Here is a 27,087-nt window from a genome sequence, read left to right as displayed (position 1 = left end):
ACTTCTTCTCAGCTCCTTTCCCAGCATTCGCCAGTCAGAAAAAGTGTGCATTCACCCTAAAAACACAACCTGCATTAAATCCACTCTGCTAATCTTGATGTGTCCAATACTTTAAAGGCACCCACCACTGACTTATATGTAATTTGCAATTTTGTCCTAGTTGCATATTATACAGCTTGCCTGGTTTGTGTTCTGCTTGGGTCAGGTTTTGGGAACCTGACAACTTTCACCTGCCTGATTATAAGCTACTTCTGAAAAAAAACATATCTCACCGGAATGATTTCAGGTATCCCAGTGGCCATGAGTTACATCGTGGGAGTCCTGCCAACCAAGACGGCTGAATGGAAGAAAGAAGATGGCGACACTTGCAAGGGAACGGGGACAGGTGAGTGTAGGAAGGCGAGGTTATTTTATTATAGAAGGGACATCCCCTGTCTCTTCTACAATGAAGGACCTGCCTATTCGCAAGATTTTATTTTTAAAGTTTATTTTCACTTTAAAGCAGAGTTAAACTTGAAAAATTGAAAATTGCAAGCAGGCAGGTTCTTCATTGCAGATGGGGTAGGTAATTTCTCTTCATTTTTTTCCTTTCTCCTTCACCAGTAAATCTTCACTTGGTCCTCATCAAGGTTCAGGATCTTAGGCCATCTTGATTGACAAGGCCAAAACTTATGCATTCCACAAGAGGCCATCTAGTCCCATTAGCCAGCTATGCTGGGACTGTACACTGAGCTTTCAAATAGAACGTCTTAAGGTTTGCTTCAAAAAGATATAAAGCCTGGTAAAAAAAACTGATGCATCCACCACATCAAAGGCCTAAGATGACATCTTGGGTATAAATGCACTTTATTCTGGGTGCTATGTGTAAAGATTCAATATTGACATTTTTATATCTGTGATATCTCCATTGAGATAATTTATCTGACCCACTACTCACTGTAATTGGGGTTGGTGGAATCATATTGGGGCATTTTTCTTTTATAAGGTACATTTTTATCTTTACTTTTCTAGGGCCTCTGGGAACACAGGAGTAGTTTGTAGAAGCAAAATTTGATGTGAACTGTGACATTTTGAATCTGTTTTGCTTTCTGTAAAAGCACTCAGCAGTTTCTGAAGTGCTTTACTTGCTGACAGATCAGAATGTCCTGATCTTACCAGCTCTCCAGTCACCTTGATGACCCAAAGTTTTTCATTGTCAAAATAAAGGAAGAAAATAGAGTTTACCTGCTACAGATTTGCAGTTTTTTTTTTCGACAGCATAGGGTTTTGTATGGATGCATATTGTCAAATGTATACCGACTGATAATGTGCCACCAACCTGCAGAAATCCCATCTTGACCCCATTCCTTTCCTCCTGAAAGCAGACCAAAGTTATCTTTCAGCAGAGTAGATGTTCTGAAATTATTGGTATATCAACGACAATGCATTTTATGACTTTGCTTTACCTTGGACGTATGCTCAAGTTTTTTAATTGACCAAGTGCATTAAATGTAACCATACACATAGGGCTTCTTCCACTAAACAATAAAACAACGCCATGATATAAGCCCAAAGCCAATTCAGGTAAACATCATGGATGTTCTATGGTTTGGTAATATTATCTCATTCTCATTCAGCAGGAGGTCAACAAGGTTTTTTGTCTTCTGTTTCACATTTAGTTAATTAAAATTGAAACTGTGGACTTGATAACAATGTTAATATTTACAAACCTCATTAGCAGCAAATTAGTCTGACCTGGGTCAGTTTAATTACACTTCAAAAAAGCTGAAGGATTTAAAAGGAGATGCGTGTCTGTTTTGTCTTCATTTTTCATTTGTGTAATGCAAGCAGGCATGATACATGCCGACTTAAAACTGGACTCTGGGGAAATTGTATAGTCCTCTTTAATATGGGGCTTCCCCTGCAAGGGTTAAACTAATCTCCGTGCGAATATTAATCCCTTACAACGGATTTCTTACATTAGTAAAATCTACCTAAATGGTAATTTTATTCACTTACTTGACATGACACTTCCTGTTGGTTGTCTTGCAGTGACTTTATTTCAGGATCTAAAAGAGGATGCAGCAACAGTAACATCAGAGCAAGGGGAAGGTAGAGGACCAACCAGTGCATCCCCGGATTAGTGGTACCCTTCATTCATTTTAGAAAGTAAGTTTAAAAAAAAAAAGGATGATGGAGGGGGTATGAATCCTTGAGAGCTACCGCTACCTATTTTTCTCTGACATAGCAGTCTGTGTGCAGGCTCTCTTACAGTGCAGGACTGCTGGTTCTGCATCATACATGAAGATGTCAGAGAGCCTGCATTCAACATAAGGCTGAAGATAGAAAAAAAAATCCCCAAGACAAAAATGGCCATTAACCCTCTCAGAATGTGGGTAGGGAGGTAGCCAAATTTTTCTCACATCCACCCAACAGATTTACCTCCACACCTGTGTGACCACTGTAGAATTTAGGGTTTAATCTGACAAGGAATTGGCAGACATTGTGATTATTGTTTTTTGTCATATCCGCAGGAAATGAGAGGAGTGGTTGTCACCAGTACAGGAAGACACTGTTATAATGACAGAGGGAAAAAAATGGGAAGATCCACTCCATTGGCAAAAGATAAGAATAGGCTTTTATTGTGTTCAGCAAGGTAGACCAATGTGTTTTGGGGTCTGCAAGTATCCCCCTGATCTTTGGGGGAGCTGGAACAAGTGAAATACACATTCCTCAGCAACTATTTGTTTTTCTGATTCCTCAGGCCCTGCCTATATTTTAATCCTTTATTTCTCCAGCACTAAAAAAATATGTTGAACGTATATCAAATACATTTTGAATATCTTGTATACCAGAGAGGTGTCACCTTGTACCTTCCAATTTAATTTCACAATTCAGGGGCTGCCTAAAAGGGTACCTGAGTCTGAAAGAGAAGCCTACCAACCTGACAGGGGTGTCTCCCTTCCCCAATATAAAACCTAATAAAAAGCTCAGCTAGAGTTAGACTTTAAAGCTGTGAGTTTTGTGGGTTTTGGAATTACGAGATAATATTGGTCATTGAACATACATCTTTGATGAATGAAGCTGCTTGTTGACTAAAGTAACTTTCAAAGTATCAAAGCACCAAAATGAAAGGACTTGATTGTGTACTTTACAGTTTTAATTTCATGTCTGGCCAAATTTATTTTGGTTTCACTTATTTAGGTATGTGGAATGATCGGAAAAATCGGTCTAGTTTTTAATGCTCCTTGGGCCCTGTTAGGGCCCTGTCGATTTTCTCCTTGCCCCCCATGTGACAACATTGATTGCTTTATCCATGATAGCCACCAACTGACCTGATTTAACCCATTGGTTGATAAACAGACAATTGAGGGCTTAATGATTTGAAAGTGCGTTTTATTTGTCATTATTTATGGCACACGCGTGTTCACAACGCCCAAAACTTTGCGTCTCATTATGTATCACCGTGCACTGCCACGAGCGTTGTACAAACATTTCTACTACAAAGCCGTCACACATGCAAAACGTTTATCTAGCAATCCTAATACATATTTTTTTTCACTTTTTAAGACATGGGTTTGGCTTGTGGTATTTTATATAGCTTGAAAATGTGTAAACATATCGTATCTCATATCCTGGTTCCTTGCAACAGTCAATCGCCAACCACTAATCCTGCACACGTAAAAATAAATAAATCAATGACCTTTTCTAAACACAGACTCTAAACTTCCGCGATGGAGTGCCAAAGCCTTGGGGGACTGTCAGCCTCATGTCCAAAAGACTTCAAAACTGGATTTTGGCAACAAAGTAGTTTTTCTGACCTTTTGCGAAAGTTTAACATTTAACTTTTTTTTTTGTGTGTGTTTTTACTTTTTTTTATTCTTTACATCATAAGGATAGATCTCAATGCTACATTCTTCTTTTCAAACAAGATCGGTATAACATTCCAGTGCACTGTGACAGCTGACGGAGGTTGAAATCCACTTGCTATCTTTGCTTTATATACAACAGGTAAATAAGGTTCTGTGAAAGATACGTCGATTGTCTCCTGGCTTCATGATAGCCCGTCAAGGCGTAAGACGCCTCCTTTCCTGATGGCTCTTCATCTTGTCAGGAAGGCTGATGGGAACAATCCATGGGTTCACAATGTAAAATCCCTGTGCAAACGGAACACAACTAGAAGTGTTAGCAAATATTTCATTATGTTATAGAAAATTTACTTTACTTTACAATGTGTCCCTCTAAACCCCTAGAAAATCATAGAACCTAAAATATATATTCTAGCAAAAATGCGCCTAGATAAAAATGGTTAAGGTTAAGGGTGCTGAGATGATTGGGAAGGGGTTGCAGAGCTTCTTCCTGTAGGCATGGTTTAACAATACGGGGGATGCAGAGGTTAGGTGAGAGTCACAGGCACAGTGCATTCTAAGAGCATTAGGATGGGGGATTTGCAGGCATGGGCATGGTGTTTGGAGATATGGGGTTTAAGTTGAAGGGAGGTGGTGGCTTGTATGGAATGAGAGTATAGGCGCAATGAATAGTTGATGCTGAAGGGGCAGCCAAGAGTTCTGACTGGGCTCAAAGTAGCTACTCCTTCCTTCTCTGCACATTAAAATGTAATACCTTGCTATACAAAAGCCCCAAGCAAAGGCCTAGGTCTTTCACTAGCTAACATGTCCCTAGAATGGTGGAGTAGGAAGCTTTGTTGGATAGGACTTGGTTATGAAGCTGGGGGAGTGTTGTTTAGTGTAGGAGATCATTTGTGTAGTCCACGGGCACAGTGTGGCCAGTGTGTGGGTCCTTGTTTAGGGCAGCCTTTCTCATTTCTTTTACCCCCCAAAACCCTTGAAATATTTTTTAAGTCTTGTGAACTCTCACTTAAACCATAGTATGTCAATGGAAAGAAATACAGCTTACATTAGTCAGTGGAAAGAATGCACCTTTACAGTTATGGTCATAAGACCACTCTTACAGATTAAAAGCCTTAAAGAGCACTGATATCATTCTGCTGACTCTTCCAAGTGACATTGGCCAGTGGTCACCATCAATCAGCAAAATCTCAAGTGGAATAATAACACATTGCGTGCCCCTTCTGTAATAAACAACTTGCCTTTTTTATTTTTGTTTTGTTCCACTTTAAATGAAGAAGGGGTTGTAAGTTGTCCTGTGCCAAAGATGGGGATAAAAGAAAGTAGTCTACTAATGGCCAATGCCTCCCTTCTTTAGCCTAAAATTATTTAGATAAGGAAGAAACTTCTACACCCACCGTTTTTTGGACCATACAGGAATATTATTTAAAAATGTTTGATTAAACCCAGAAATCCTATTTTTCATCACAAAACTTTCTTTATATCAGCTTTTTAAAAATAAAAAAAAAAATAGGTTGCAAAGAAAGTTTACCATTGCATAAAATTATTGGTAGTTAAAAAGCACATTTTAATAGAGATCCTAATCAAAAATAGGGACAAATGAGAAGAATAGAGGGAGTTTGGTCTCCAAAAGGGGTGATTTCACTACCCAAAGGTACCTGAAGGTAACCCTGCCAATTACCAGAACCAATACTTACTTTATTTCTTCATGTCAGTAGATGAACAAATAGGATAGATAGGCCAATATTCAATAAAATGACCATGCAAATCATGATCGTATCTGGTCTCTGTAACAGAGAAAATAACATTGTTAATACCACATGTTTTCACAACAGTAACGTTTGCTTTCTGTGATACCAAGTAATAATTGCAACCTCAACAGCACAGGTTGGTTTACTGTACTGCTATGGGTTGTTCTCAATTCTGCTTTCTGGAAATTGAAATTATTACCAGCAATTCTCAATTTCACATAACTTTAATTTCATTATGAAAAGGTTATATTTTGTAGTGGGCTGAATTTAATGGTCAATACATGTGGATGTACAATGGTCACATGGTTCGTTCTGCACCCACATCCACTATCTACCATTAAACGAATGATGTTGTTATAATTCCATTATTTGCTTATTGAACTTGAAGTAGACCACAAGATGAGTCATCCAAAAATGTTTTAAGCTAGTTGGGAATAGATACTGGTGCACTGGTGCACTAGTGAGTTTTTCACTTCCTGCGGCCCAAAAGGCATCTCATGCCCTCTTCATATTGTAATAAAGTGGAAAGTGTAATAGAAGTGAAAGACCTCCTTGTGATGGGCAGACTGGTAAAGTTGGCCTCTAGGGTACACTATATAAAGGTGCTTAGGTTTTCTGAAATATAAAATGCTGGTTGATTATAAGTGTCAACATCTACTCAACATTGAAGGACCATTCTTTATTAAATGATTGTAATACTGACCTCTTCAATTTCCTCTTCTGGTTTAGCAGCTGGCAAGGCTTGGGAACCCTTCTTAATCAGGCTTTTGGTTTCAAACTTAGCCAATGCCTTGGATTCGGTCTTGGTAGCAGGTTTGGGTTCTGGTTTCTGGGATGCAGGTTTGGCCACCACTTTAGGTTCTGCTTTAGGGGCTGCTGGTTTCTGAACAACCTTTACTTCAGTTTTCTGGACAGTCTTAGGCTCAGCTTTCTGGATAATCTTGGTCTCCGTTTTGGCTTCAACACTTGGCTTTTCCACTTTCACATCCTTAACCTCTTCACTTGGTTTCTTGGTGTGCTCTATAGCAGGTTTTTTTTCCTGGGCTTTTTGAGAAGGCAGTACATCTTTAGGTGCCTCTTTCAAATCTGGTGTTCCAGCGTGTGGTGGTGGGAATGCTTTTTCTTCATTGTCCAGTGGAGGAATCACTGGAGAGGTCCGCACAGCATAGCTGTGATAGCCTTTATGGAACTCAACATCAGAATCGGATAATTGTTTAACCAACCTCTGAAGTGGTTTCATCTGGTTCTCATATTTGCTGTTCAGGTTAGCGCTGATGCTTGTCTTGGTTGGGCTGCTGGATGGGCTAATGGATTGGCTTCCACCACGTCTTTCTCCATTCCAGTTCCCAGCAGTAATCAGCCTTTCCTTCTGTGAGCTTGTTCTAAGTTTCTTGGCCTCAGGTGGTGTCCCAGGTGGAGGTGAAGGGGTTCGTACTGGGGAAACGTCTTGAGAGGAGGGTTGATATTCGGGGGGGAGCTGAGGGCTCTCAGGAGGTGTCTGAACTGGCTGTTCCTTTGTTGCGGTCGGTTGTTCTGTTATTTCCATGGGTTCAGCATTTTCAATAATTTCCTGCATCAACTTTCTTTTGATATACTCTGGGCCTAAAAGAGATAAAAAAAATGATGGCAAATTGAAGACACAATACATTTTAAGCAACTGTTTGCCATTGTAAATGGTTTTATATTTGGATGTACAGTAGGTAGATCAATTTTTAATAAACATTAATTTGATCACTTTGACTTTTGAGGTACTAATGAATGTGAAGAATTTACAGGCATGTTTAAAAACAATTGTTCTATTACAAATATAATAAAGTCATATCTAGTGTCCGATAAAAGGCAAATATACATCTGTCACCCAATACAAAATGTTACGAATTTCACATCTCCATTTACTATTCCTTCCCCAGGAGAATAACAAACACATATATTGTATAAATTAAAGCGTATATGTCTTGTATGGGGATGGAACCATACATACTCAACTCAACTGGAGCATGTATGAGGGTTAGGAGAGCACCCCCCCTCCCTTCCCAGAAGACACAGTAAATAGGGGCATTGATTAAATTATCTAAATTAATTAAGGACTAATATTAATTAAGGTCTAATATTAATAAAGGCCTTTACCCCAATGCTTAAAGGCTACATCTTCCTATACTCAGGGGTGGACATTGCAGTTTTTTCACACTTTAACTGCTATCCATAAGTGCGCAAATTGCATCTCTTCATCTAAAACAGAATTAAATCATTGGCAAGTAACACTATTGTGTGGCTTTGAAGTGTTACAGAAGGGTAGAAAAGTACTGTATTCTCTACAGAATTTTTTTAAGCTGGGTGGATGGAGAGTGTCCCCTGTATTGTGACACAACTTTTCAGTAACTCCAAAAACAGCCAGGTAGTTACTGAAAAGTTCCAGGTGGTGCACCCAGGTATAAGGAGCTGAGGAAAACACTGAACTATATTATATTTGATTATTGAAATTATGTTACCGATCTAAGTACTGTAAACCTAAGGTTATTTGTTTCTGTCCTTTCATTCTTGAGATTTATCCAAACTTTTCAGACAACACAGCCAGCTTGGTGACCATGTCTGTTCTTTGGTGCCATGATGCAGTATATCCAGGTCATCTCCCTGTCAGTAGGAGGAGTACTGACGGGTTACCTCTTTATTCTCTTTCTCTGTCAATCTGTAATTTTATTGTTGGCCTGTCTGTGTATGAAGGATGCCTGACTGCATCCTAGAGCTTGTCCTCTATCTTCTAGTGTATAGAGGATGATAAAGTAATAACATTAGTTACACTTAATAAATATTTAAAACGTTTTTATTTTTTATCTGCAATAATTTGTTTAATTTTTACATATTAAAGGGAATTTTAACGACCCATCCGTATGATGATGTGACCTTGACTCCAATTGCTCTAGATTAGATTACCGGTAAATATATTCGACAGCATTACCAGTCTGTATTCACACAAAACTGGAAATGGCACCGCTCATCTCCTTTGACAAAATTACAGCTGTGAAAGATGAGATATAAAAGTAATGCTTTGCCTCATCTCGCCCTGTAATTGGGAACCCACAAAAGAGGTGCAATGAGTGGGAAACTGCTGTGTTTGTCTGATCAAACATAAAGGTGCTAAAATAGTACATAAAATAGGAATACAGCACATAATGGAGTGGGAAGACAGATCTGATAAAAGCAGCGGATAAATAAAACATATTTCCCCATACAAAGGAAATGCTGGGAAAAAGCAGGGGGGTTAGAGAATTGCAAGCTTGGCTAAATAGATAAAACAATTACTTTTATGGATAATGGCCTCAGAAGCTCCAGGAGTTTTTACCATACGGGTCAAAAACTTTTAAATTGACATTAAAAAAGAAAATCCAGATAAATGGAAAGGTCTGTATACACCTAGAGGAAGTGTTTTATCTAGGAAAAGAATGTTAATACTGTTGGTATCCACAATAGGGCTGGTTAGATATATTGCAGAGCCTGAAATTCTCCTTTCTAATTGCTAGAAAACATGGCAGCAATTGTAATACTCAAAGCTCTCTCCACTTTCCAGTCCCATTTAAGTACCTCAACAGATAATGGAGCAGGTACTTTGGTAAATTTGCATTTCCCCATAAAGATAGATATAAAGTTAACTAATGGTTTAGGACAGTGGTTTGTGACCTTTTTAACACTGGGGAAACTCTTGAAAAAAGAGCATGCCTTCAGGGAACCTCTGCTATAACCCACAGCACATTAGCTTTGGGGTCATTGGGAAGATTTGGGATGCTCTTTTTGTCCTCATGTAACAGTACTGACTCAATCACCAAAGTATTTTTTTTAGTCCGGTACTAAATGGAATTGTAGGGTTTTATGAAGCTGTTCTAAGCTTTTTAGCACTGGATCCTGGGTTCCAATCCCTCTGAACCCTGGATGTTGTCTGCATTGGGTTTGTATGTCGTCTGCTTGGGTTTTTTCTTACAATTCTAAAACATACTGCTGGACCGAGCGCTTTCTCCTATGTTCCTATAAGATTGAGTAAGGGCCATTAAATTGTGAGCTACTTCCATAGAAACATAATTTTTGTAAATAAATCCTATATACCTGATTGAATCTCTGACCAACCGATTATTTGCTTTACAAGAATACCTTGGTTGGCATGTAATCTCGTTCTGTATTTCACCTGTTTGATGGGAGCACCTGTAAATGTACAAGATTGGTATATTGCTGCAGTCATCCTACCTGGCTGGTAGAAGTCTGGGGAGAGCTCTCTTGCCATCATTCTTGCAATGCTGGATTCATTGTTAGCTGCCTGGGCTGCCTGTTCCGCTCCATCTGCTTTGGCTTTGGCGTGTGTAGTCCTAAAGGGGGAAAAAAAGATGTTGAATTACAATGCCAACAGCTTTTGAATTAAATGGTCATATTAGTATCTTTTGCCCCATTTAAGCCCAAATTCAACCAAAACATTTTGGAGTCATCAAGGGTAAAATCTCCCAAATTTGGATACACAAAATTCAATATTTTAACAAATCCTTGCTCTATTAGGCACACTTGGAAGGTATGTAACCACCTCTTCCCACCTCCATCTCCCAGCTTTTTCTCCTAATAAAATATCAGGACGCTGGGTGAAGCTTTCACCACTAGTTGCAATGATATTTTCTATGGTGCACAGGGTCTTAAAGAATCTATCACACCCATTATGTTTAGCTTTATGTTATAAAAGAAATGCAGGCTCTGGAATATGTCTTTGCAAACATACTTCAGATATTTGGAGACAGCTGTATCTACAGCTCCCTATGGTGACAAACAACATTTCCAAATGGGCCAAAACCACACAGGCATCATGAAATCAATAGGGGCAATAAAAGCTCTTTTAGGAAAGATGTCTTGCATTTCCATTGCATTTATCAGTTACCTGGTATATTCGATACTCTTGCATATCATTTTCATATTTTAAACTGTAGCAACTTACTACTGTTGTAAATTCTCCCTTGTGGTGTATTTCACCACAATCGCCCAACAACTGCTATGATTAAATTTTGGCCACTTAAGCAGAGTAATGTTTTCAGTTAGTCCTGCCTGACCCATAGACTTGCATTCATTGCTGCGGTTATTTGTAAGCAAAAAAAACTGTCAGAGTAAAGCTTTTACTACTCCCTTCATCTGCCAGCATCGTTTGGATGAACTGTTACTGCATCCAATGGGCCACACCAATGGATATATGAAAGAGGGATGATTTAACTACAGAGGGATCCACCGCTCCTCACAGGCTGTTAGCATAGCTATTCTGCAACACTTCATTCACGTGCCATGCTGCTCATTCACTATCCTGTAACTCCTCATCCCAAACACTATGCCTTACGTTAAATATTCTGCAAAGAGTCCTCTTGTATGCCATGCAGTCCATTCCATATTCTGCATATAGTCCTGTACGCCATGGTCTCCTTTTATTATTCCTAAACACTTAATGTTTGTTGCCCATTCCGCAGTGGGTCATCCTATATGCCATGCTTTTTCCTATTCTTCATCATCCTATTCTTTTTCATTATATCCATTGAATCCTCTATCCTTTTTCCCCACCCCATGGCATAAGATAATTCATCCTACCCCTTCACAGATCTGTGTTTATCTAAATCCGACCATTGGATTCTGTTAAGTCATTTGTCTGCCGTGATATTTAGGATGTTTTACAATAGTGTGTGTTTTCTTTGTTTTGTTTTTTGTTTTTTTTGTGGACCTGTGAAATTCTTGTTCTGGGGTCTTGTGATTTCTAGTTTTGCCCCTTCCTTGTAATTCACTATTACTACTACTGCTACTACTAACAGGTTGGAGGTAAAGTGAGAAGGTGACCAGGCTGTGGTACCGCAGTAGCCAAAAAGTCAGGGCCATCAACTTGATATAGGGCTGTGTGAATATGATGACTGGACAGATAGAATGGATGGATCTTTCTATTTATCTGTTGCTTGGAGATTCACTTTAAGCAGCCCACCAAATACTGGACATAGTAAAAACAAATACATAGATATCGATAGATAAAGTCTTCACCGAGCACAAGGATCCCATAAAGTCCGGTAAAAGAATGACAAAAAGTAAAAGATAATAAACTAATTTCCCAGGCTCTAATATTTATGTATGCCACGTATTCTATTTCATTTTTCTTTCAAAAATCCCATTTTCCATTGAAACTGAAAAGGTGATAGGCAATGTAAAATATATATTTATTTCCTCCCTTTCTCACCCCCATTGCTGTATATTAAACTTGCTAAACTGCTGTAATTGGATCTTGTAACAAAATGTGGATAAAGATTTTTCCGAGTATAGGCAGGGTGAGGCGGCCATGACAAATATAGGCAAGGAGAAGCTCCTGTGACAGATATATATTGATGCGTTTATTGGGGACAACTGCTTTTAATAGAGCTCAGAAGCAAATTTACGACACACAGACTGGAATTTATAGCACCTTAAATTGAAAGGGACAGGGTTCTAGATGATTATTATAAATTGAATCTTCATGGAATATAAGCTGTCTGTATGAAGTTGTTAAATTAGATTAAACCCCAATTGCTGGAATCTCATATAAGCTCTTTAAATTTGTAGCTTTAAATAATCTAAATGTTGTGATCATACCATAAGGGTCCTTGTTCAGCCTCCTTCTGTTATACAGTGATAAATACCTCCCAGGAGTTTCCCTGTTACATGCACCCCTGTTAGAAAGATCAAGCTACAGGGTTTATTTGTAAATAACTTAAAACTAAAAAAATAAAAATAAAAACAATACTACTCATCAAAAATATATATTATATACCTCTTTGACAGTAAAAGAGTCAGGCTCACCCAACCTGCCCATCTGTTTCTTGGATTACCTAGAGCTAAAGGTTACAGGTTCCCTAGGCTACTAAACATCTGGAAGGTTGGAAGTCCCTGGCCCACCCACCAGCTGGAAATTTACAAATCCACTGGGCCACCTAACATGTGAAAGCATGCATGTCTTCCAGGTTGCGTAACAGCTGGAAGGTAACAGATTCCCTGAGCCACCCAATACCTAAAAGTTACATGTGACTGGTACCAAATAACTGATGAAGTTACAGGTTCTTTTGGCAAACCAAAAGCTGGACGGTTACTGGTCTTTAAGGCAACCCAACATCTGGAAAGTTACATGTCTGTCAAGCCACTCAATATATGGAAAGTTACAGACCACCCGAAAGCTGGAAGGTTAAAGACCCCTCACCATCTATGTTGTAAGACCATAGTGCCAATACTTTCCTGGAAATAAGGATTCATATACTGAACGTTAAAAAGCCAAGAGGCAAAAGCATATTGCTTTAACATGGAGAGGTGAGAGACCCAACTTGATCTGAGCTAAGTATACCCCGTCAGCTGTTGTCTGTCCATGTTGGAAGTTGAAGTGCTGTGAAGGACATTATAGAAATGGAGCAAAGAGAAAAAGGCATCGCATTTCTACAGAAATACCCACGTACCTCAAAGGATTATGGTAAACGTTCTGCAGAACTTGAAGAATGTGTGCTGAGACATTCTTAAAATGCTGAAACCTAAGCCCATGACTTAAATAACCTACAGCCACCATCCGTGAGGCCGGCCACCACATGTGAAAAATAAAACGAGAACAGCTATGAAAATCAGAAAGCTGAAAGATTATGAATATACTGGGTGAACCTTATGAGCGTGGCTTTTCCTATTGATTTCAGCAGTCAGATGCTGTGATAGATGAATTATGTATAGGAGGTATTTTAACGTTCTAAAATGCCTATATAGCTACCATATATGTACAATACACCAAAATCTAAATACTTATTTTAACATTGTAAAATAAAATAGATATAGGTAACTAAATGTCAATAGATGTTATATATACATTTAGGAAAATAATTACCATGATAAATCGTTATTCTTCAAATGTGTTCATCAGTCGGTGATCCATAGGTTTTCCCATCAGAACTTTACTTTTACGATGTACCCAACACCAACACCCAGTGGTCAAACATTCCCTAAATGACACTATACAATAAATATTGAATTTCCACAATAACAAGATATGTAACTTGGAATATTTTTTAATAAGAACTGCTTCTAAAAATGCATCCAAAAACCAAAAAAAAATTTAGCTAACTAATTAAAGCTGAAATCCAGCTTTGCCAAAGAGAAGGCTCAGAGTTGGGCAAACCTATTCATTGGCCTTCAGTAATACACTGCCAGAGGGAGCAGTTTCTATATATACTTGTTAGATTTTTGCATGAAAAGCAGATAATCAGCCAATTGCATGGCAGCAACTCAAGTCATTTCAGCATTTAGTGATAATCAAGATAACCTGCTGAAGTTCAAACGGAGCATCGGAATGTGGAAAAAAGGTGACTTTGAATGTGACATGATTGTTGGTGCCAGGCTGGCTGGCCTGTATATTACAGAAACTTCTGATTTGATGGAACTTTAATGCACAACCATCTGTATGGTTTACAGAGAGTAGTCCAAAAGATGAAAATATCCAGTAAGCTGCCTTTGTTGATGCCAGAAAAAATGGCCAGATTGGGTTCAGCTGATAGAAAGGTAACAGTAATTGAATCCCTTGTTATAACCAAGGTAAGAAAAAGAGAATTTTTGAACAAGCTTTAAAGTTTGAAGCAGATGTACTACAGCAGCAGGAGACCATACTGGGTTCCACTACTGTCAACTGAGCACTGGCACCTGAGGGCATAACTCACACGTGTTCACAAAAATTGTGCAGGAGTAAAATATGCCTAGACTGATGATTTTCAATTTTTGCTGCAACATCCAGATGGTTAGGTCAGAATTTGGTGTCAACAACACAAAAAGCACCTTGTTCACCAAGGTTCAGGCTGGTAGTGCTGGTATAATGTGTGTGGGGATATTTTCTTAGCACTCTGGGCCCCTATTACCAACTGAGCATTGTGTAAGCGGCACAGCCGACCTTAGTTGTGTGGCTGACCATGTCCATACCTTTTATGCCCACAGTGTACCCATCTTCTGATGAATGTAATGGGCTATGTCACATATCCTGGAGTGTTTTCTAGGTTCAGCAGAGTGTAAAGATTAAGTTTAAACCATATCATAAGCCAGCAACGTCCCTATTCTTCTGTACATTTGGTATTCTTTGCACATTTAATTTGCCTGTAACTTTTTTAACTCTTAACAATGCACAACTTTCAGAATTCTGGTTAACATGAGGTCAGATGAAAAACGTGATAAACTCCTTAACCCACCAGCTGGTGGCTGCTTAATTATGGATGAGCGTTCTGCAGAAATGTGAGAGCTTTATTTTTGGTCCCATTGACCACCAGATCCGGTGACTGGGTGGGCACCTTCGTTTATTAGTGGCTGCTAAAATAATAATCCAGATATGAAAGTTTTATAAACTTGTTCAGGTGACCTTCAGGTTTAAATTGAAAAATTTACTTGTATGATATTGGATATAACAAGAATTTCCTTGGTTAGATTATCATTGTAAATTCTTGAAAAGTTTGTATCCGTGGCTAAAATAATTGAAGCTGCAGACGGCCATTTCTCCTAAACTGAGCAATTTATTGTTTCAGTTCACCCATAGATGTATCTAGCTATTCAGATTGTTACCATGCAGTGATGGAAATCTCTTGAGTTTTCCATGCTAATACTCCCCTAATAATACCTTCTTCCTTTTGCTTGTGTTTTGTGCAATTGTATGAAGACCGCCCTAGGTAACACCCACATTTGATGGTAAGTCTCCATGAGTGAATGAATTGATATTCACTGAATGGAAGGGAGGGCCAGGGACAATGGGGCTGGTAAATAAAGGTCTAGCTGATGCTGGATGTCCTCCATCCAGGAAATAGGGCAAACTCTGAGGTGTTTACTTTGTGCAGTAAAATCGGACCTAAATATTTCAGTACAGGAGAGAATCCTCTACAATTGTCCAAGAATAAAAGTGAGGCTCAAGTTTTTTTAGCAGTGGTTTCTCACCATAGAGTTGGTGTCATTTTATCTTTTATGGACACTTTAAATGGTAAGATTTGGCCACTCATTTAGAGAATGAGGGCTTTAACTGATAGATGTGCACTGCCATTGGTAAGGAATACTAATTCTCTGGATGTAAAGCTGATGTTTTGATGGCCATCTGCCCAGTTACCTGTCCACGAGTGCCACCATCATCGGCCCCTTTTTTACACATCCATCGACAACTCTTCCAATGTTTCCCTTTGGTGCGCTTTCTGGATGTTGTTGCTCTCTTACTGACCCACACTTTGGGCCTGATTTATTAAAGCTCTTCCAAAGTGAAGCTGGATGATCCAGCAAACCTGGAATGGATCTGGTCCAAGATCAAAAACATTTGGTAACAAATAGAAAATGTTTTAGGAAATCATTTGGTAACAAATAGAAAAAGTTTTAGGAAATCCATTCCAGTGTTGCTAGATAACCCAGCTTCACTGTGAAAAGTGTATCCTCTCCAACCTTGGAGCTTTAATAAATCAGGCCTTGTATCTATTGTTGTGTGCTAGGATGAATTTTAGCTGTTGACCTCCATTTTGTTTCCTTATGAAGAGTTTGTCTTTCACCCATTTTATGTTTTAATTTTTATTTTATTGTTTGTTTTATTTTTTTTTACCTAACATCCGATACCTTGTCTTAGTCTAATTAGCTGTCCATTACCATTAGCAAAACCATCTTTGTGGGGTTGACACCCTAAAAAAAACTCAATTATGGGCAGGAGCCTATCTCTACCCACTCACGGAGAACAAATCTTTACTAGAATCCTGGCTTCTTATTACTTTAGTTACTCATAGAAGAACCACACTGGGCTCTATTTCCATCTAAAATGATGCTATAAATATACAGTGACAAACTGTTTTTTCAGTTCCTTCTCTAGCATTATCTGAATCTTACTTTAAATCTACAAAACACAATGTGCATGAGAAAAAGAAGTAATAAGTGAAACCACTTCCTGTATATTAGTTCACTTTTTTAATGTACACAAAACAGACTGGAAGGTTGCTTCATTTTAAGGAGTTACTCCAAATGAAGCTTTGCAATTTCTGTGGTGGTGGTGACCTTCCTGTCTTGGGATTCTGTATTATATTAATGTGCTTGGCCATCTCAGGAAATCGGTGTTGTCGGTAAACTGGTGACGTGGGAATACCATCTCTAGTAATATTGGAATGCAAGAAGAGAATTCCTGACTCTGTTCACTGTGGTTTCTTATGGCTTCAGGGACGCCAATGTACTGTTTTTTCAGGGAGTGGTGCGGACATAGGGATGTTTTACTTATGGATCCAGCAAATGTAGAGCACCGGAGTTTCAGTGGGTAACAAGGGGACTTGTCAAAGTCGCTTTGGAGTGCATCAAATCCTGATTTTTCATTCATATACTGTAAATGAATGGATAAATTAAGGACTGTTGGAATTGGAAGTGCTTTACGCCAACTTGGAATCCGCTTGTAAGAATTTGTAACTGGCTTTAATTCCCCAACCTGAAACAAGTACACACAGGTAAGCAGTTCTTGCAATATTATCTGTATAGTGCCAGCAGTCTACTTTTCAAAGCAAACTTGAATTGAGCATTTTTCCAACCCAATGTTTCCCATACTAACCTGAAATGGCTGCACCTTACTGTTATGTCTACCAATGCATCAGCACCCTGGAATTCAATGGTTCCATAAAGTAGACTTTGCCATCTTTATTTATCCTGTGGCTGGAACATATTAGCAACCATGGAAGCCAAGAGAGCCCATCCATACCCCCTGTGCATGTGTGATGTTAATGGCAGCAGCTCCATTCTCAAAGTTATGGTAAATGTCTGAGAAGGTGAGGGTGCAAGCATAAAAAGTCACCTCCTAGTTAGTTTATCCCAGGAATAAAACCAGGGACAAAATCTAAAACCTTTTATGTAAACAGCATATTGTGAGTTCAGGTACCCTTTAAGGAGATTGTTCTTTTTCCTTTACCCTGACTTCCCCTTTAATTTGGTGAGAATAGGAACCAGAGATCCCCTTTTTAGAAAGCCCCTTAATTCATTGTTGCCTATTCAGCTTGCCAAGATAGAATCATTTCCGCAGCTTCCATTTAATTAGAATTCTCAGCTGCAAGTCCAATGCAAACAAGAGCCGGTGACATCAAAGCAAAGGAATGTGGGGAAAAGCAATTAGAATGTTCTGCGTGATAACTGGCAGAAGGCTCATTTTTCTCTGGCACAGTTCACCTTTCACTCCCCACACGATCGGTGGGTCCCGCGGGAACACGGTTTATATTTAGCGCTGCTGAACAAACACCATGCTTTGCTCATTTATTTTTACTGATGTGAGAAGATTTCAGACCCATGTAGTGGTTCTGGATCTGCAAGAGGCATTTGAGAGATAGGTGGAAGTCATTGAAATACCTCTGCACTATTTATATTCTAGGAAGGCCACACATTGTAACTTTGCAGGGGTTTCAGAAAGACTCATTACCTTTCCTATTCACCACACTCTTGTTTTATATGCTGACTGTATGAGCTAACCCTTTTCTTTGGTATGTCATAGTCATAGCAGAGTCAGACATATACCGTAACATATTGCATCTCCAAAACTCAAATCTAGCTGAAAATTAAAAAAGGAAAGGCAGGAAGAGTAAAAAGCTCAATGTAGACCTTATTGGTTTTAATTTCACTAAGGAAATCTATGAACGGTTCGTGTATAAAGTTCTCTTTGACTTCTTTGTCCAGAACCTAAATTGTATTGGCTTTGCAATTAAAACCAACCAAAATAGCTATACACTGCTCAATAGTCACAACCTAACCAATCAAACTTTTCAGAAGTAAAGTATTGCAGGACATACCTTCCACACAATGTTGTGGCATTAACGTCATGTCACTCTGTGTGTGTAAGGCAGGCTTGTGACCCCAGAACAATAGCACACTGGGTGTGCCAGAACCTGGATACACTGAGCCATGTAGGGGCCAGAACAGGAACCGGGGCACAGTGACCCAATGTGGAAGTCCAAGCAGGGTTACATTAACCTGGGGACGTTTTGTCCTATGAGGAGTACCAGAACAGGAGCACACTGATCCATGTAAAAGCATTTTAACCTATGTAGAAGCCAATACATATGCTGATCCATATCAAAGCCAAAGCGGGCATGCTGACCAGTGCATGAATCACAACAGGGGAACTTTGACACATGACAATCAGGATTGGGGTGTGCTGATGCATTTGGTAGTTAAAACAATGTGACCTGTGTGGGAGCCAGAACAGGGGCATGTTTCCCTATATCAATAGTAAAATAAGGACAACCTGACCCATGTGAGTGCCAGAACAAGAACATCAATTTATGTAGGACCTGGAACATGTGCGATCTCTAATATGGGGTGCAGAGCTGGGGTATGCTGAGCCTATGAGGTGTGAAATGGAGCACATAGACCCCTGGGTGCACAGGAACAGGGGTACGCCAACCCATAGGGTCCCAGAAGAATACCTTTGTTACAGGATGATTGCTCAGTTTATCCCGTGGCTGTCCTGTAATGCCAGAGCAGGTGTAGCTGTCAGAGCCTCCTATGACTGATCCCAGCGTCTGGGAATTCTTGGGAGCTAAAGCTGATAATGTTTGTGCTATTGTCAGGAGATGTAGGATTCCACCGCACAGCAGCAGACAATTGTCCTGCAGCAGACCAGCTAATCTTTTTACATGTTTAGAAGCAATTACTAACTAAACATTTGCTAAGCCCATTATTGGCTGACATTTTATCAAGTACATCTATTACCAACCAGCAGCTTCTGTCTGAGCCATCTAAGCAGAATACAGAAGGAACAACATTACTTTATGGGTGCCAGGACAGGGACATACTGACCCATGTAGAAGCCAGAACAGGGGTACACAGACCTGTATAGGAGACAGAAACGGGGGCATTTGTCCTACAAGGAGTACCAAAACAGGAGCACACTGACCCATGTAGAAGCATGTGCGGTTCTATGGAGAGGGGAGGACAGGACAAATGGGATACATCCAGCTTTGTCCTCCTCCATAGCACCATTCCCACTCATTTATTGATCTGCCAGGACAGATTGATGAATATTGTCAGGGGACATTGTAAACATACTAGATTTTGGCCCAAGGCACTAACGGTCATTCATCTTAGTCAGTCAGAGTTGTTCATCTCAGGCTTAGAGTTTCCCAAGAAGAGGTAGCCATTAGAAGAAGCTGCCACCTTTTGCCACACTTGTTCTGTTGTCTGTCCTATGTGACATTTCTCTCCATGCAATGATTCTCAGAGGCCCATGTGAACCCAAAAACACATGCCAGAGCCCAGACACCCATCTTGTATAGAATTAGAAAAAATTAGGAAGAGTTAGAGAGGTGCTATCACTTGTATAAGGCAAGGTTCTCCCCATCCAACATCTAATATCGTGTTAGTTGGGTTCTCCCATAACCGCCTCCATTCAATGTGTGTGTGACCCTCTGGTGTACAAGCACTAAAAATATCACCCCATATGGTGAAAATCCTCAACCTTTTGTCCTGAAGCCTTGTCACATTGTATCAGACGTGGATGTAGTAATGCCAAAATGTTTGACCAATTAAAATGACACAGCTTTTTATTCATGAGTGTCGCCTAAAAAAATGTCAAGTGGTATTTTTTTTTTTATTATTATTATTTGAGACGTCTACGATCCTGTTAAAATATTCTCGACAGATAAAATGTCACACGGAAGCAATGGGCTGAACTTTTGTTTTAATCTTAGACCCGTTTTGCTGGCCCGCCTGTGCTTAGTTTGTCTCTGGCATTTGAAAAAAGAAATGTTTTTTATGTGTTAGAAAAATGATTGAAATATCGCATAATGCAAAGCGACATCCCTGCTAATAAGGGAGCACCGGCAACCTTTATGTAAATGTGTGTGTTGCGGCATGTGTTCTTTACATGGATTTATCAATGACAAGTGCTCAACATTAAGTTATATATGTAAGGCATGGGTGTAAAGCCTTAAAGAGGACCTGTCTGCAAGAGACCCTGTCACCAGACTAAAAGCAAAATCTCCCTATAGGATTATATGTGAACTTATTGTATTTGATGCTTGTTACTTACTTGTATAGACATCCAACAGCCCAGAGTTATGCTCCTGATGTGACGGGCCTTTGCTATGGAACGACTCCTCCACAAGTTTAGGGGCACATTGCAAGTGACTTTTTTTAATGGCACGATAAATGCTGCAAGTAAGCATTTAAAATTATTGATTTTTTTCTGCAATTGTTGATAAAAGAATCTATTCTAAATAGATTCCTATTTATGTTTTATTCACTGGGAGTGAAGTAAAAGGTAAGGTTGTGGGTCAGTAGAGCCTATGCAGGGCTGTCGGTGCTGATTGGCCCGATACAATCACATGGAGTAGCCTGGAAGTACCAAGTATTTCCTTTTACTTCTCAGCACTGTGGTGGATAGGCAAGGGAAAGGCTAGCAATTTCTGGGAATTGGGTGATAAAACACACCAGTTGCTTTTTACACAGATTTTGTTTTTAAAGGACAGGGGTAGCATGTGCTGCATTGAATTGTTGTTATAATGGTTTAATAGAGTAGAGTAGGAAAGCATTTTTAAAAGCCGTGTTCCACTCATTTATAAATTCACCTAGATGTGTGTGCAGCAGAGACCTCAGTGTTTAGGAAAATGCAGGAACTCCAGTTTTAATTGGGTTCCTTATGCGGCAAGTAGTTCTCAAAGCTAGGCAATAGCTGGGAATAGCCCTCTCTTGTAAATGAGAAATTGATGAGCTGCTTGCCATAATTCTTTGCTAAGAAGAGTCAATGTACATTTACAGTGTGCAAGAATCAGCAGGGAGGGGTAGGTGGCTGGATGGTGATATGCTGCCCTCTGGTGGACACTTTGATGTACTACCATGCTGAAAATTAGCAGAGTAGAAGTATCAGGCATGGCAATTTAAAAAAGATGAAAACCTTGCCTGGGTAACTTTTATTATGCTCAAGCAACATGAATCATTAACACTTGCCTTTTTATTACAAAAGTGTTTTCTGCCTTGTTTTTAGCCTTGCGTCTCCATAATGCCAATCTCCTGTAATCATTTTGTAGCCACTTTAGGCCTTTATACATTCCAGTGGCAGCTGCATGGCATTTCTCAAGGCAGGTTTTCTAATGGTGGCAACATTGGACTATGCCTGTGTGCCAAAATGGTCTTTTGTGGCCACCACTGAGGTCCATGTATCATAGTGACAACATATTTGGAATAAATGGACTGGGAGAGTTTGTTGTCACCCTGTAACAGAAAGAGTCTAAACAAGGACCTCATATCGGGATCATCGGTTAATATTTTTTATGTTCAATACATTTTTATTATACAAAACACAAAGAAAAATACCAAATAACTAGGAATGGGGAGTGGAAGGGACACTATTGGTTAATGTTTTTGATAGCTACAATGAATTGTTTAAAGCTTGTATGGGATTTTACTCACAGGGTTTACATCTAGAAATGCAAGAACATGAGGAGTATTTGCTCCAGGCTTGCTCGTTCCAGTTACATTATAAAGAAGCACAGAAGGAATGTTTGCGGGTGTCAGAGGGTTTCCAGCTACAGAAATATCCCGTATGATAAGGACCGCCATGCAAGAACAAACACTTGTGGTATGCAGCAAGGGGTCCTATTCATAGCTGGGCATTCTCCTGCAGTAAAATGCATGACGTGCATTACATGGAAATGAAATCCAATCTTTCCTTTGTAGCTCCTGTATCTATAAAATCCCATTCATGCCTCTCACATGTATGCATGGTTGTAAATTGGCCCTCAGGGGTGTAAGGATCACCCCTGCAACCCCCAAAGTTTGGGATATAGGAGGTCTGCTCTCCTCATATTGTCTCTTCCCTGACTTTTCCATTGAAAATGGACATTGTAGGAGTATTAGAAGAGATGGGAAGTGAGGAGGGCAGCCTGCTGACCATCTATAACCATTACTTTTGGGGTTGCAGGGGTGATCATTACACCCCTAAGGATGATGACTCTAGCCTGCGTTAGCTGTGCCGTTCCCTCACATTTACCCACCTGCATGGTAAGCCAAGCTGCAGAGTTGAGGTTAGGGGGTAGGTTTTGGAAAGGTTAGGCATTGGGTAGGTTGGGTATCAGAAAGGGGGGGGGGGGGGTGCTAAAATTAGCTACTGGGCAGAAAGGTTGGGCATTGGGTGTAGGGGGGCAGTTTAGGCACCAGGCAGGGATTAAAGTTAGGCTCCTGAAAAGAAGGGGTTAAGGTAGGACACCAAGAAGAGGGATTAGGGGAGTAACAACATTAGGCAGTACTGTGGGGTTTTAACACTTAAAGTAGCAAGATCCAATGGAACACCAGCTAAGATATGTTACTTATTGGTGGGTGAGAGACACCGGCAACCCATTCAGTCAGCCCCCCCCCCCCCCATTGCCCAATCAATGTTTTGCTGGCACCCCCTGTTCTTTAGTAATGCCCCTGTGGGCCCTAATAAACCAGAAATGCTATGCAGTTGAGATGTAATGTAGACCTCCATCTTTTATTATCTTAAATTTTGGACATAATGGGGAAAAAGTTAGATCCCTCTGGCATGGTTTTATTATGCTCTGTCACTATGACCCAATACGTGCGAATGTTTTACTTTCAGTACAGAGAACATTGATAATGTGACAAGATTGTGCTTCCCACCTTTACCCACATGAGGGTGCTGATGAGTTCTGTGATTGAGTGCTTCAGATTTATTATTATTATTATTATTTATTATTATTGCTATCATTATTAGTAAACAGGATTTATATAGCGCCAACATTTTACGCAGTGTTGTACATTATTAGGGGTTGCAAGTGACAGACAAATACAGACAGTGACACAGGAGGAGGAGAGGACCCTAATCCAAAGAGCTTTCAATCTAGGATTTATATTTTTATCAGAGCTTGGTGACTTATTACTTCTCTCCCCAGCACACTTTCCCAACTCATTCACCCAGTGCAGGGAAATGAATCCTCAAAACACACAAATTAAACACATTTCTTTTTTATTCTGTTCATTTGTAAATTTTAATTGGAGCCAAGAAAGCATGATGACCTTGAAAATATGTTCAAATCAACGGAAAGTAAAAAAAAAAAAATCAGTAACCAACATTGGCACATTTCCTAGGCTAAAAATGATATTTCCTATAAAGGGAACCGGTCACGTAGGAGGAATGATCCCAGCATGAGATGGAAATGGTTGTGCTTTTATGCATGGAGGGTAAGTGATTGGTAATGGGACAGTCTGTGGTCTTGATTCCTTGTATATAAAAGGGAACAGGACTTGCAAAAAATTCTAGTGATTGTTTAAACAAAAAAATCTTACATAAGGAGATCTATTTTCCACATCGTACAAGAAAAGCCTGGGCTGTGGGTTGTTATGAGAGAATACAATGAAGGTGATTGGGCAGCCAGGAAAGGGAATTGGGCGTCTGGGCTCCTCTAATCATGCCCCAACCTTCTCCACACACCTCCAATAGATACCAACACCATGCAAACCGGGTATGTTAGATAGCTGGGTCTCCGGATTAGAATATTGCTTAATGAGATTACGCCTGGAAAATGCCCAACTCTTCAAACCAAACCACAAATGAGGATTCTTGGATAAAAAAAGACCAACCTGGTGGATTTGTTTATCCGATGATTTGTTGTTATTTAGTGCGTGTGTATAGTCGGTGGAGGATCTGTGGTTAGGAACACATGTGCTTGTTCTTCTCTGCCAATCATTCACATTACTTTCCATTCTCTTACCTAACACATCTGCTGTCTGTACAGTTGTCTGGTCGTATTGTTACCCCATCTATGCAATGGAGCGATAGGCAGTGGTTCATGGAGAACGTTTGCGTACCATTTACTGTTCATTTTTCTGTACATAGCTTCAGTTTCTGTCTAAGTAGATCTGTCCCTCTGATAGTCCTGCTTGAACACCCAAGGAAATTGGTTGGTTTGCTTTGTGTCCCCATTATTGTCCCATGTTGTTTAGTGGGCCAGTGTTTGTTCCATCACTTATTAAAGTGATTATTAAACATTTTCAGTCGACTTGTTTGAAAATTGCATTTCCTAAAAACTTCTGTAAAGTTGTGTTTTTTTTTTTTTTCAAGTTTTTTGATAAGTAGAGGAGGCTTTCATTGATTACCAGGTTTTGTGTCTAATTGGGGAAATGCAATAGGAAGTGGGAGGAAATCTAAACTGAAGTAAATCCACTCGCATTGAAACATGTTCTATCTGTTCCCCATTTTGGATTTTCCCTTATTTCACCCCTGGTCACTAGTATGAATGGAAACAGGGAGGACTAAAACACTATAGGAACCTGGACTGAGCTATTTAATACTTAATCTAAATTTCTTAATGGCACTTTTACCTGATCAGTATCTGGTGATATGTAAAATGAAGGGGATGTACTGGCTGATCATACAGTAACTGCGTGTAATGTGATTGCGTCTTTCTGTTTGACATTAATTTAGGCTGCAAGCATTTGGATTACCGTGCGACTGGGCCTGGGTCCTATTGGGGTGTAAATGCTTCCTACTGGCTATACTTGACACCATTGTGGGACCACCAGTTCCTGTTTTACGGTGCACCTGTGTCACATCAAAGCTATAAAACTACAGGCAACCCTGTTTTTTAAAGCACCTCCATATACTTATGTACAAACATCAAATTTCTGTTGCTGGAAATTATTTTCCTAATTGATACCAGAGGCTCTAGAAAGAATGCACGCTGTACACACACAACTGTTCAGTCCTTTGCAGGGGGGAGGAAGAGTAGGAGGCACCCCGCTGCGTCCTACCCCATAGCAAATGACGGGTTGTTCCAGTTGGTCATTTAGTTAGCCGCCACGGTAAATGGCTAAATGTCATTCAGGGACTATCCATATAGCAGGATTTTTTGTAAATGCTTTTTTTAGTTTAATGGATGAGGATGAGCCGAGTGATTCCACAAGATATATTTTACCACAAAATTACTTATTTCCCTGTGGGCAAAAGTAGCCCCAAAGTGTGGCTCGGGGTGTGTTTTACATGCCAAAAGTGGTAACACTGAGCCTACCTTGGTGGGTTCCTACCTCGCCAAACCTTGCCATATTGTTTTTCTCTCTCTTTATCTTTTGCATATTGTTATTGGATAATAGGAAAGAAAAAAAACAAATAAAAAACGCCAAAATATAAAGCAAACCATGCTAGAATACATTTCTGTTTTGTTTTTGTTTTTTTTGCTATACTTTTGTTTGTTTTTTGTATGTATTTTATTGCTTGGTTATTTTTAAAATAACATACCAATAAGGGAGCGGGACACAAATACATGCTTGTGTACTGTGACTTTAAATGTAGTGCTACTTTTTATTCTGATAGCGGTATGTATAGAATGAGGTGGTATGAGAATGAGCAGCAGATACCTATGACTGGTAGACGTCTCTTGTCAGATAAGTAGGATGACCTGTAGCAGTCACATTGACCTCACAAGTGTTTGCTAGAATGGAATGAGATCACCAGTTGTGACTTCTCCCCATAAAAGGAGTCGGAGCTCTCCTTATCCGAGCCTCTCTACTGAAGACATGCAGCCTCCTAAAAGGGCACCTCTTAATTATTCACATGTAATTATTAAAGTTAAAACCCATATACACATTTTAGGCCTATATATATATATAAAATTGTCCATCCTGTAGCCCTTCCTATCCCTTCCTATGAATATGTCCTATTGTCTGATTGCTGAGAAAAGATTATCTTAAATATATTATTTATTTGAAGGTTTTTGAATTGTTTGTCAATTATTAAGTTTTAGTTTATGAGAAGAATTTGCTGCCTGCTTATAGGTTAGATTGAACCATCCAATAATAGATGAGCCACTGTGATCAAGGAGAAAAGAGATCAAGAAAAAATAGGTAAAAAGAATATAATATATATAATATATGACATGTATAAACTCATTTCTTTTAAGCCTTTTGGTAAACCTAATTCTTCCCCTTCCTTATAAGTATAAAAATATCAATATATATATATATATATATATATATATATATATATATATATAAAGATGGGGGAAAGAAAGAAGATTACCTAGGCCAGCAAAGTAATAGTTCGGTGGCCTGAAATATAAAAATCATTTAGAAATAAAAGGGATCAGCTCCAGCTCCTAATATGCTTTAAAGCTAAACTTAAAGGGAATAAAAACCAGTGGGCCCCCCTCCACACTGTAAGGGTTTTTATTTTATCCGGGGATGATTATTGGGGTAATGTATTTTATTATTCTTCTGGTACCTGATTCTCTCCTGTGCCATTTTAAGTTGGGCTCTGGCTAAGCTCATGTACAATGCAGGATAGCTGGTCCTGCATTGCATGTGATGATGGCAGAGCTGCAGATTGATGGGAAGAAGGGATTGGAAACATAAAGAGGAGGAAGCCTGTGAAAGCGAAGATTGAGAGAAGCATGTCGCCCTATTCATCATTCTCGGGATAAGCTTTAAATATAACTATATATAATAAATATATATATATATATATATATATATATATATAT

General features: G+C 39.4%; 1 protein-coding gene and 1 long non-coding RNA gene across 5 annotated transcripts in view; one reads left to right on the top strand and one right to left on the bottom strand.

Moving 5' to 3' along the window:
• The window catches only part of LOC140333110 (uncharacterized), a 90,278-nt gene that overhangs the window by 31,032 nt on the left and 32,159 nt on the right, over positions 1–27,087 (top strand). The window lies entirely within an intron of this gene.
• JPH2 (junctophilin 2) overlaps positions 3,359–27,087 on the bottom strand; it is a 41,432-nt gene continuing 17,703 nt past the window's right edge. The window contains exons 3-6 of one of the 2 annotated variants that reach the window (XM_072414528.1): positions 9,833–9,951; positions 6,303–7,201; positions 5,546–5,635; positions 3,359–4,136 (exon numbers count right to left, since the gene is read on the bottom strand). In XM_072414528.1, coding sequence (XP_072270629.1) covers positions 5,555–5,635; positions 6,303–7,201; positions 9,833–9,951 — 1,099 coding nt within the window. In that variant the 3' untranslated portion in view covers positions 3,359–4,136; positions 5,546–5,554. Of the gene's footprint in view, positions 4,137–5,545; positions 5,636–6,302; positions 7,202–9,832; positions 9,952–16,686; positions 17,064–27,087 lie in introns of those variants that run through there. The other variant, XM_072414529.1, reaches the window with a different exon arrangement.

Source organism: Pyxicephalus adspersus, chromosome 6 (assembly GCF_032062135.1).
Source record: "Pyxicephalus adspersus chromosome 6, UCB_Pads_2.0, whole genome shotgun sequence".
Classification (NCBI taxonomy): Eukaryota; Metazoa; Chordata; class Amphibia; order Anura; family Pyxicephalidae; genus Pyxicephalus; species Pyxicephalus adspersus.
This window is presented reverse-complemented; position numbering and strand designations above follow the sequence as displayed.